The sequence below is a fragment of the Mustela erminea genome, chromosome 1 (assembly GCF_009829155.1).
Source record: "Mustela erminea isolate mMusErm1 chromosome 1, mMusErm1.Pri, whole genome shotgun sequence".
NCBI classification, from domain to species: Eukaryota; Metazoa; Chordata; class Mammalia; order Carnivora; family Mustelidae; genus Mustela; species Mustela erminea.
In genome coordinates, this window is record NC_045614.1 from 4040414 (window position 1) to 4052783 (window position 12370).

The 12370-nt window shown below is 50.4% G+C and overlaps 1 protein-coding gene across 6 annotated transcripts in view; it reads left to right on the forward strand.

The window, feature by feature from the left end:
* The window catches only part of CATSPERD (cation channel sperm associated auxiliary subunit delta), a 48446-nt gene that overhangs the window by 14652 nt on the left and 21424 nt on the right, over window positions 1–12370 (forward strand). For all 6 annotated transcript variants that reach the window (XM_032307572.1, XM_032307594.1, XM_032307555.1 and 3 more), the window contains 7 exons: window positions 131–198; window positions 1440–1553; window positions 4495–4578; window positions 6653–6803; window positions 7704–7799; window positions 9010–9092; window positions 11059–11235. In XM_032307572.1, the coding sequence (XP_032163463.1) occupies window positions 131–198; window positions 1440–1553; window positions 4495–4578; window positions 6653–6803; window positions 7704–7799; window positions 9010–9092; window positions 11059–11235 (773 nt within the window). The remainder of the gene's footprint in view (window positions 1–130; window positions 199–1439; window positions 1554–4494; window positions 4579–6652; window positions 6804–7703; window positions 7800–9009; window positions 9093–11058; window positions 11236–12370) is intronic.

Here is a 12370-nt window from a genome sequence, read left to right on the forward strand (position 1 = left end):
AAGAGTAGGCTCCACACCCAACGTCGGGCTCGAACTCACAACCCTGAGACCAAGAGTTGGATGTTCCACCAACTGAGCCAGCCAGGCACCCCAGAAGCTCATGTTTTTAAAAATGATCTTGTCCTTTTAGGTATAGAACGCCCCGTTTCACATGTTTCTGGTGACAACTGTTGTTACAGCAGACATTCATTTTGTGTGGTGAGTATATGGTGTGGAGCCTGCCATTTTTTTTTTTTTTTGCTCTATTTTGAACATAGATAATTATGAATGAAAATAGAGACATGACAGCTGGGGCATCAGGTTCCATAATGGACATGGGCAGGATCCCTGCCCCAGGGTTCAGAGAGGACCTGAGATACGGGATCACCTGGCTGACACCCTAGGAATATACCCGCCTACCTTCCTTTTTTAAACTTGTTGTTTTGAAATGATTATAGACCCTGCAGGACGTCCCACGTGCCCCTCACCAATGGTCTCACCTCAAGGTGGAATGGAATAGATACAAGCAATGAGTGGGAGGAGTCTCCAAGCAGTGGGAGGACTACAACCAGGAAGCTGACATGGAAATAACTGTGTGCGTCTAATTCTGTGCCATTTATCTATGTGTGAAGTCACAGAAAGATTACACCCTGCGAAATACTAGACTCTTCCACCAGCCCAAAGCTCTCCCTACATCCCTGCCTCACGGTTCCTAACCCCTGGCAAGAACTAACCTGTTCTCCATCTCTATAATCTCATCGTTTCAAGAATATTTTCTACCAGGGCTCCTACAACATTTAACTCTGGGGAATTAGCTTTTGTCCACACTGGAGACTCCGCCCACTGCCTGGAGACTCCTCCCTCTGGTTGGAGACTCCTCCCACTGCTTGGAGACTCCTCCCACTGCTTGGAGACTCCTCCCACTCATTGCTTGTATCTATTCCATTCCCCTTTGTTGTCAAGTAATAGTCCATGGAGTGTATCTGGTTGTTTCCACTTTTTGGTTATTACGAGTAAAGCTGCAATGAACATTCATTTGTGTCTGCACGTAAGTTTTCATCTCTGGGATAAATGCCCAGGAGCATGATCATGGGCATCTGTCTCCTTTTTTTAAAAACTGAGATATAATTGAAATACAACAATGTATACATTTAAGGTGTACAATGTGTTTACTTGATACATTTATATGTTACAATATAATTGACCACCATAGCATTAACTAATACCGCCATCGCGCCGTCGCGTGATGGTTGTTCTTCCTTTTTGTGGTGAGAACAATTAAGACCTAGTCTCGTAGCAACTTTGAAATGTATAATACAGTGTTGTTCTCTGTAATCACGATGCTGTATATTAGATCTCTCAAACTTATTTATCTACCAGTTGCAAGCTTGTACCCTTAAAGAACATTTCCGCAACAACCCTAACCCTCTATCTCCTTTTGAACGTGTGCTTTCTTCCAGGATATGAGTAATTCAGTTTTTGCTTATTTGTACGGAGATCAGATATCTCAGACCACTGTATATTTCTCAAACACCCGGGGATACAAATTTCAGAAGTTTGCCTATGAAAGACAGGTATGTTCAATTTGGTAAAAAAATGAACAGCAAAATAATAAATATATATTTATGTCCTGCATGGTAGGAGTCATTAGCAATCCCTGGGTGAGCAAGAGCTTTTCTTTTTTGAAGAGTCTGATGGGCTGAAGAGAGTAGGGAACATTTCAGGTCAAAGGAGCTGGCTAGGGAGAGTAGGAAGTTAGGAAGGGTTTCAAAAGGTGTTAGGGCACTGGATGGCTTCTGGAATACTCATGTGAACAAAGCTGTGGCCACAGTAAAGTCTGCACTTAAGCCCAGGTCCACCCAAAACTCAGTACCATCGGGTACCATCAACATCCCAGTGATACAGAGGCCAGAACAGACCTGGCTCAGTTCCCACCCTCCCCAAAGTATATTCATCCAGAACCACACACATAACCCAACTTGGAAATCGGGTCTTTGCAGATTTAGTAATTTAAGCTGAGATCATTCTGGATCGGGCTGGGTCCTCAACCCAATGACTGGTGTCCTTCTAAGAAGAGAGGACGTGGAGAGATGCACGCAGAGAAGTTCTTGTGATGCTGCAGGAGACATTGCAGGGCCACACCTGCAAGCCAGGAGATGCCGAGGACTCCTGGCAACCACCAGACGCTGGAGGAGAGGGATGGCGAGGTTTCTTCCTCAGAGGAACCAGCGCTGCCAACACCTTGATTTCAGACCTCCGGCTTCCACCAATGTGATGGTACATTTTTGTCGTTTGAAGCCATCAAGCACAGGGCAGCCCCAGGACACGGATACAGGGGTGAATGCACGGAGCGGTGCGGGGCCTTTACCACACAGCCTGGCAGAGCTGGGATCTGAACAGCTCAAGTAGACAGGATCCTTGGTAGCTAACGGCATGAGGTTGCTTTGTTCTAATGCAGAGAGTGGCTTTGCCCCCAAACATTCGGAAAGTATGTGCAAAGCAAGGCAGGGGGCCTACTCTGCTCTCCAGCTCTGACCGTGTTCTGAATGCGGTTTCTCTGCCCTGCCCAGGAAGCCAAAGGGAGCCTAGAACCTAACTGACCCCTTGTTTGCATTCAAAATTAGGCCTTGAAGGACTTAACATCTGTGCTCAGTTGGAATTGATCATCACTAAAAAACTGATGTAGGTAGGTAGATAGACAGACAGTAAGAATCAGTTCACATGCTTAAGGGGGCAGAGAAGCCCCACAGTCTGCCATCTGTGAGCTGGGGAACCAGGAAGCCTGGTAGCATAGCTCAGTCTGAAGACAAAGGCCTGAGGACCTGGGAACCACTGGTAGAAGTCCCAGCATCCGAAGGCGCACGAACCAGAAACTCTGATGTTTGAGGGCAGAAGATGGACAGGACATCCCAGCTCGAGACGAGAGACCAAATTCACCTTTCCTCCTCCTCTTTGTTCTGTGAGGGCCCCCAACCGATTGGGTGATGCCCGACTACGTAGGTGAGAGTGATCTTTATTGGGTCTACTAAATTAAATGCAAATCTCTTCCAGGATCACCCTCCCAGACACACCCAGAGAGAATGTTTTACCACCTGCCTGGGCATACCTTAGCTCAGTCCGGCTGACACATAAAATGAACCAACACAAGTCCACCTCTTGTCAGCCTTTTACGTTTGATGCCTCCTCACTCAAATACCAATTATTAATACAATAGTCCCGCTCTTTGCATGTGTGTGTGTGTGTGTGTGTGTGTGTGTGTGAGAGAGAGAGAGAGAGAGAGAGAGAGAGAGAGTGGCGGGGAGGGCGGTTACTGTTCTTTTCAAGGCCAGAAGGCTGACGTTCCTGATTCATCTCCTTGGAGTTCTGCCAGCAGGGAAGGAGTTGGAGCGTCTGGTAGGGAGGTGATGGGCTGGGAAGTCCAGCAACCTGTTCCAGTTGGGATGGGTTGACTGTATGTCTTGGGTCACCTCGGGCCACCATAATAGACACCACAGATTAGGTGACTTAGACAGCAGACATTTATTTTTCACAGTTCTGGAGGATGGAAAACCCAAGATCAAGATGATGGCTGATTGAGCTCCTGGCGAGGGCTCCCTTCCTGACTCACAGATGGCTATCTCCATACTGTGTCCTCACATGAAGAAGAGAGAACGCTTGGTCTCTCTCTCTCTCTCTCTTTTTTAAAGATTTAATTAATTAATTAATTTGAGAGAGAGAGAGAGAGAGAGAGAGAGACAGAGAACATGAGTGGGAGAGGGGCAAAGGGAGAGGGAGAAGCAGAGTCCTCGCTGAGTAGGACCCTGCCATCATGACCTGAACCCAAGGCAGATTCTTAACTGACTGAGCCCCCCAGGCACCCCTTCCAATAGGAATTCTTACCCAGGCGCTCTGGTGTCTCTTCTTATAAAGACACTAACCCCATCCTCGGGGCCCACTCTCATGGTCTCATCTAAACCCACTTAGCTCCCAAAGGCCCCACCTCTAAGGACCGTCCCATTGATGATGCTAGTTTGAATGTTTGTGTGTCTCCCCCCACCACTGGGGGAGAGACAGTTCAGTTCATGGTGCTGTTTATAATAGACAACTCCCCACGATAACCTAAGAGGCTTAAATAAAATAGTAGTCTTCCTCTCTCTTACCTGAAAGATGTCTGGAGGCAGTTAGCTGGGCTGTCCCACTGTCCTGAGGATAGGGCCCTTGGTCTTAGGCTCCCACTTGGCTTCTGGATGCTTTGCTGACCATTCAAAATCAGGTATGAGGAACCAAAGCAGGAGTGAAGGATTTAGACAACCATCTAACAGTCTGGGTCCACACCACTTCCTCCAACAACCCCCCCCCCCAAAAGCTATCTTCATTCAAGGTTCTATGCTACATGCTACATTTCCATAGAGGGGAAATAGATCATAACAAAAAAAAAAAACTTTGCTTCATTTTAGCTTATGAGGTAATCTGGAGTAAAAATCAAATGCATTAATGATTTATTCATGTGTGATTTTTTGTGTGTTTGTTTTATAGGCAGAACTAGTTGGGTCTTTGGGTGGGACCTTCTACTTTCACTCCTTGTCACAAGTTGGGCTGCTTCTCATTGATCAAGGGAAGGTGAGTAACTTTGGACTAGGAAGAAAGACTTAAGGGACCGTTGCCCCTAGCCAGGTTTTTGTTAAGACTGACACACTTGAATTTTCATATCTGAAATCCATCTAGCTTTTCATTCACCTGTCCATCCATGTATTCATCTACCTAACCAACCTACCATCCACCCACCCACCCATCCATCCAACCAACCATCCATCCAACCAACCATCCACCCATCCATCCATCCAACCAACCATCCACCCACCCATCCATCCACCCATGCATCCATCCAACCAACCACCCACCCATGCATCCATCCAACCAACCATCCACCCACCCATCCATCCATCCATCTATCCATCCATCTGACCAACCATCCACCCATCCATCCAACCAACCATCCATCCATCCATCCATCCATCCATCTATCCATCCATCCGACCAACCATCTACCCATCCATCCAACCAACCATCCACCCATCCACCCACCCATCCATCCATCCACCCATGAATCCATCCAACCAACCATCCACCCACCCATCCATCCACCCATGCATCCATCCAACCAACCACCCACCCATGCATCCATCCAACCAACCATCCACCCACCCATCCATCCATCCATCTATCCATCCATCTGACCAACCATCCACCCATCCATCCAACCAACCATCCATCCATCCATCCACCCAGCACCCACCCACCCTCCTATCGGACCTACTTATCCATCTGTCCATCCATCCCTCTCTCGACCTTCCCTCCATCCATTTACCTACTTATCCATCCATCCACCTACTCAGCCATTCACCCATCTAGTCACCTACCTATTCCTCCATGCGCCTGTCTTCCCACCCTCCTCCCTGTTTCATCCGCTCATTCAGTCCTGCCCTTGGCAGTATTTAAGTAGTGTCTAGAGGGGCTAAGCACTGTGCTGAACACTAAGGATAAGATACAAAATGCGGTGTACTTTCGCTGACCATGCACAAGACTGTGTTAAATGCTTCACACTGAACTCTTTGTTAATGATTATTTTCATGGGTATCTGGAAGTTCAGTACCTGACACCTGTGACCTCACGGGTATCATTATTTAGAATAAGACTAAGTTAAGTAGAGGAGTCAGTCCATGTAAACTGCATTTGAAGAAAAGCTATTAAGGCAGAAAAAGGTCAAGTACGGTATTGCACCCTGCATAGATGGGATGTGCTGCTCTGGGGGCTCAGGGGAGCCCGGCTGTCAGGAAGCTTCGGGCGGTTGGGCTGACCTCCGGGATGGAAGCCCCCACCCTCTGACCACATGCTGGGTCCCATCCCCCTCCCAGAGTGTTTCATTAGCATAGTCCCCGCCCAGAGTGCTCTCATTAGCATAGTCTCCGCCCAGAGTGCTCTCATTAGCATCAAGTGCCTAGGCCCTGCTCTGCTCCCGGGTGACCACAGCGTCCAGGGTTACCACCTATGCACGATTTCTCAGGCTGCCCACCCGCAATCCCACAGGCCTTGGCTGGCGAGTGTCCACACTGGGAGGGTGGGCAGACCCACTGTGGGCTTTGGCTGGCGTGTCCACACCTGGGACGGGGGCCGGAGCAAATGCGCTGCAGGCTCCGGAGGCCCGCTCCCTGCACGTTTGCATTCCTAGCCTAAGGTCCATTGAGGTGCCCCCGAACGACACCCCCTAATTAACTACCCCTCTTTCCCCACCGCCGTGTCCGGGAGGTGGCCTCAATGGGGGTCCAGCGCCATCCATCCTGCCCTGGGCGCCGTGTGTCTGGCAGCCCAGAAGGAGAGGACAGGGCTTCTCAGCCTCCCACTGTGCGCATTGAACGAGGACGAGTTCTGTGTTTGGGGGCATCCCACGCACTGTGGGGTGTGGAGAAGCCCCCCCACGCCATCCTGGGAGCACCCCCAGTCCTGACATCCCCTCCTATCCCCCCGGGGACATCGTCCAGTGTCCCCCTGAGGGCAGGGCCGCCCCAAGCTGAGAACACCAGCCCAGATTATAAGGTCTGAAGGAAGTCTCTGCAGCAAAGCCTCAAACTCTTGGACCCCTGCTACCGCTGAGCCCGTGATGTCTTCTCCCAAATTCCGTCATCTTTCCTCTCAGGCTCGGTTCAGTTACTCAGAACACCCCCTGAACAGCAGTTTTGGGCTGCCCTTCGACTACAACGGAACCCTGGGCATCCTCATCACCCCAGGCCAGAAAGGCATTCTCATCTTCTGGTTCGAGAAGAGCCTGTTGGTTTCCAGAAACTCAGGTGAGCCAGGCCCAGGCTCTGGGTGTCCCGCTGGCTTTTCTCTCTCCTACCTCCCATAGACGGGGACCCGCCCATTCTGGATGGCAGTCCTGGCTGTGTCCTATCTCTCCCCCCCACCACCCCCGCCCGGTTTCCTGCCCCCTGGAGTTCTTAGGGCCACATGGGGAGGGTCTGAAAGTCATCCACCGGTCACCTAGGGCAGAGCCCAAGTCTTCCCTCCAAGAACCACAAGCCTTGTTTTGGCACCAAGGTCAGCGTCTCTGGGACCTGGCTCAGGGCTGCCCACTTGGACTTCCCCTGGCCAGAGAGAACTCGGAAACAGCACAGCTCCTCCTAGCAGAGGAATCCCAGCCATGTCCGCCAGCAAGCACGAGACAGGAAGCAGAAGGCAGCCCCCCTCGCCGAGGAGGAAAGGGGTACTGTCGAGGACCCCTGGGCACAGGTGTGTCTGCAAGACCACCCAGTCTGAGCACCAGCCAGGCTTCCTGAACACCATCGACCCCCCCCACTCCCCCGCCCTCTCCCACCCCCCTATCCCCGAGCAAGAGAAGGGCTCAGGGCTGGCCTGTCCATTTGGAGAGTTCGAGAAGCTCTCCTTCCTTATATATGTTACCCATACAGTGAAAGGCATTCCATGACGTCCACGCCTCCCGCAGTGAGACAGCCTTTCTCGTGAGCTCTGCAGCCGATGTGTCGCGTTCCTGTCCCATGGGGGCGCACGGGGTTGGTTTTCTGGAACCCAGGCACCTTCTGCCCCGGGCCCTGGTGCTGTGCTTTCCCCCACCAGGTATCATTTGAGTCCCTCACCAAGGACTGGGCAGGCGGCGGAATCGCTCTGCATTTCAGCAGTGGGGGGGGGGGGGGTCCCTTTCCTCGTGACTCCGCTCTGTCGTCTCACAGGTCAGCTCGTCTACCCTGTCCATGTGCGAGAAGGACCGAACACCTTGTATTCATCCATTTCTGAAGCCAACGTCACCATCCACAGCGTTGCTGCCAGTGCGTGCCCTGCCTATGGGTAGTTTTCTAGAAGTGCCTTCTCCCGGGCTTGCTAACCACTGACCCGCTAGACCCCGTCCAGACAAAACCAAACCAGACCAACCTAAACCCAAACCCAGACGTGATTATCGCATATTTGAGAACAATTGCCGGCATAAACTTCTGTCCTCTTGCACCGTGAGGTAGAATGAGGATGGGGTGTTTGATTCCTGGGGCCGCTGCAGCCAATGCCCATGCACTAAGGGCCGTAGAACGACAGACGGTCCTGAAATCAAGGGTCAGCAGGGCCGCGCTCTGGGCATAGGCTCCAGGGAAGGATCTGCCCCAGGTCTGTCTCCTTGGCTTATAGATAGCTGCACCCTGCCCCCCACCCCGTGTCTCCGCACTGCGTTCCCTTTGTGCGCGGTTGTGTCCAAATTCCTCCCCTTTTTACAAGGACACAAGTCCTCCTGGATTCGGACCTACCCTGATGGCCTCATTTTAACTTAGCACCTCTTTAAAGACCCGATCTCCAAATACAGTCACATTCTGAGGTCCTGGGAGTTAGGACTGCTACACACCTTTTTTGGAAGGGCCCCATTTCAAGCCATCACAAATAGCATCTCAGGATTTCTTTGCTACTCCATTGTTGTCCCACTGCTATCCCCAAAGATGAGCTTCGCCTGACTAGTGTTTCTCCTCACACAGCTCCCGAACTGCAAACTTAGAGGCAGAGAGTGGGACACGCTGCGGGGGGGTCACTTGGGGGCTAAGTCAGTGTCTCCCCTGTTTGCTGATCACCCCATAACATCCTACGGTGTGTGTCCCTGCAGCTGTTCACAGTTAACTTAGAGTTCCAGAAATCCGTGATATAAAATGCTCTTATAATTAAACCAGTAGTGCATGGTCCTTTAAAGGATTTTTTAAAAAGTATATTCAAAGTACAGTTGAAGTCCCTTGGGGCACCTGGGTGACTTAGTTGCTTAAGCGTCTGACTCTTGATTTCGGCTTGTGTCGTGATCTCAGGGTCATGAGATGGAGCCCTGCTTTGGGCTCCATGCTGAGCGTGGAGCCTGCTTGGGATTCTCTCTCTCCCTCTCTCTCCCTGCCCCTGCGCCCGCTCACTCTCTGTCTCTTAAAAAAATTATAATAAACTTCTTCTGTTTTTTGTATTTTTGTCCATTGAAACAACCTCATTTCAATTTCGTTCCATCTTGTTGGTCTTTCCTAGATGAATATGAACTGGCAGTTTTAACCCAGGAGAACAGTTTGTATTACGGCAGCTTGGGAATCCTGTCAAGTTCTCTAATCAAAGTAGGTAAAATCAAAGTAGTGTTGTTACCCGTCAGTGAGGAAATATATTGTTCTCAAACTTTTTTTTTTTTTTTTTTTTTTTTTTTAGAGAGAGCAAGTAGGTGGTGGGGGCCGGGGGCAGAGAGAGGGGAAGAGAAAATTTTTTAAAAGATTTTATTTATTTATTTGACAGAGAGAGAGAGAGACAGAGAGGGAACACAAGCAGGGGGAGTGGGAGAGGGAGAAGCAGGCCTCCCGCTGAGCAGGGAGCCAGATGCGGGGCTCAATCCCAGGACCCTGGGATCATGACCTGAGCCGAAGGCAGGTGCCCAGTGACTGAGCCACCCTGGCACCCGGGAAGAGAGCATCTTAAGTAGGTTCCACACTCAAAGTAGAGTCCAAAGCAAGACTTGATCTCACAACCCTGAGATCATGACCTGAGCGGAAATCAAGAGTCAGATGGTTAACCCACTGAGCCAGCCACGCACCTGGCTAGTCTCAAACTTCTGTCCTTTTTCTGAAGGCTAGAAATCACTCTAGTTATTGAAACAATCGTAGTACTTCAATAACAGTAATAATTTAATTAATATTGAATTAACATTAATATTGAAAAAATTTAACATTAATAGTGATTTTACTGGTTGTGAAAATCACGACAGCAGCTAAAACCTGTTGCGCCCTGGGAATGTGGCAGGTGCTGGTCTGAGCCTTTTCCACTTGCTCCCTCATTTAATCCCAACCATCATTTTTTTTTAAAGATTTTATTTGTTTATTTGACAGAGAGAGAGCTCATAAGCAGGCAGAGAGGCAGGCAGAGAAAGAGGGGGAAGCAGGCTCCCCACTGAGCAGAGAGCCCCATGTGGGGCTTGATCCCAGGACCCCAAGATCATGACCTGAGCCGAAGGCAGAGGCTTAACCCACTGAGCCATCCAGGCGCCCCCATAATCTTTTTTTTTTTTTTTAAGATTTTATTTATTTATTTGTCAGAGAGAGAGCACAAGCACGGGGAAGGGCAGGCAGAGGAAGAGGCAGGTTTCCCACAGAGTAAGGATCCCGACTCGGGACCAGATCCCAGGATCCCAGGACCATGACCTGAGCCGAAGGCAGAGGCCCAACCAACTGAGACACCCAGGCAACCCAATCCCAACCAGCATCTTAGGAAGTGGAGCCTTAGGGGGACCTGGCTGGCTCAGGTGGAGAGCATGTGACTCTTGATCTCAGGATCATTGAGCCCCCAGGGGGAGGGGCTAAAATAAATAAATAAATAAATAAATAAACTTAACAAAAAAAAAAACAAGCCAGAGAGAAAAGAAGTAGAGCCTTATATGGTCCCCATTGGACAGACTGGAAAACAGAGGCACAGAGAGGTAGGAAGTGGTGGCAGGCAGAGGTCGTTTCACACTGCCTTAGACGTCATGCCTATCTGTTTCTATTTCATTCTCACAAAGCCCCAGGAAGGAGAGCATAGCATCCAACTTCTACAAGGGAGGAAAAACTGAAGTTTGCCTCTTTTCCTCAGGCCCCTTAGCTCAGCAGCAGCTGAGCCAGAAAAGTGCTTAAGTGTGACGATCCCTACTTTGGTCCTTTGCTGCTTGAGCTGCAAACACTGGAGTTCTAGAAGGCTGCGTGACATCGGCATAGGATAGGACGAGGAATATAGGGCCGTCTCCTTGAAGCCTTCACCCTGACCCCAGGGCGTGTTCTGGGTGAGGGTCTGTAGCCTTTGTCCTGACTCTCCAGAGCCATCCAGGACCTGTGCCTAAGTCTAGACTTAGTTCCTGCCTACCCCTTCTGCTGAGGAAAGACAAAGTTTCCATTATTTATCACCAAGGAATGAATAAAGCTGGAGAGCAGGTATTTCCACAAAGTGTGCCGATGATTTTCTTTCTGTTTGGTCTGCCTTCTTTAAACCTGAAACGTAAGATAAAATTGGCATCCTCAAAAACGACTTAGAATGACCTGATTCCTGAAATCGCTTTCCTCTTAGTTTGCAGGCCAAAACATCTGCACCCAGGACGCAGCCCTGATGTTCACTGATGTGGGGAGAGTAGAAATACTGACCCCAATCCCCGATTTGATGTTTCCAGCTTTCGATTTCCAGAAGTGTTCTGTGAACATCCAGGCGATTCTCATGGATCCCCAACTCGAAGTCGACATTTGCAAAGTATGTGATCATCGCTGTTTGGATCAATGTTCTGGGCACTCTTTCTAAAAAAAAAAAAAAAAAATAGCAAACCTCACAGAGCCAGAGCTGGGCATTTGTGGTTGGTAACCACACCGTATAGCTCCGATGGGTGTTGCTGGGGGAAAACGGGACGGGACAGGCACTTATTCCTGAATTTCACCTAAACGACTGAATCTGGCAGCCAGCCACCACTGCCCCCAAAGGCTCGCGCCCTCACCTCATGTGGGTTTCATGCCCCTTGTTTTGGATAGAAACATACATCACTTTAGTAGACACTCTTTGTAACAAGGAAGCCGGCCAACCCTTAACAATGGTTTGGAAGAGGGTAAAGCAAATGATGTTCTTGCGGGGGCTGCTTCCTCCTCCAGCAAAGTTACCGTCAGTGTTCTCCGGAATCTAACCTGGAGAGTTCTGGAGAGGGAGATTCGATTGGGCTCCAGGCTTCCACCTAGCCCCGGGGTCAGCCTTGACCCTCGCTCAAAGCGGGGGGAAATTGTACAACTATGGAAACATGGATGCATCAATTTTGACTCGTCGTTCTGCGAGTAACAGAAAGTCCCAGTCGAATGGGGTTACTCCAAAAACAACTGTTGCCCGGTGCAGTCAGAAGGTCTGATGGGGGAAGGCCTCGGGCGAGGCTTGATTTCAGCACCTCGGGTCAGGCCAGCAAGGAGGCGTCTCCTGTCCATCTGTCCACCCTGCCTGCAGGGATGTTCCCTGCTTCACCCTGAAGATCCATCTAGATGCCGCTGGAAGCCCTGGGTTCTCACACCGCGGCATCGAGCTGGCAGGTGCAGACGGGCAGCCTCGCAGTATCCCCGGGCAAGAGACAGGGCCTCTCATCCGCGCTCTGCAGAAGCCGAGAGAAATCCCCGCCCCCTCGAGTGTCTCCCGCATCTCATTGGCTTAGGGGAGATGACAAGCCCACTTCCGCGCCAATCGCAGGGCTGGAGGTGAGCCCATCAGAGTCCACACCTTCAGATAACAATGACGTCAGTCCACCAGGCCATCTGCCCAAGGATGAGCCAAGGACTTCTCTGCGGAAGGGGATGCGCATACCCTGGGGAGGGACCAGCCTCGGGACAGGGACCGAAGTAGCACGGTAGCATCTCGG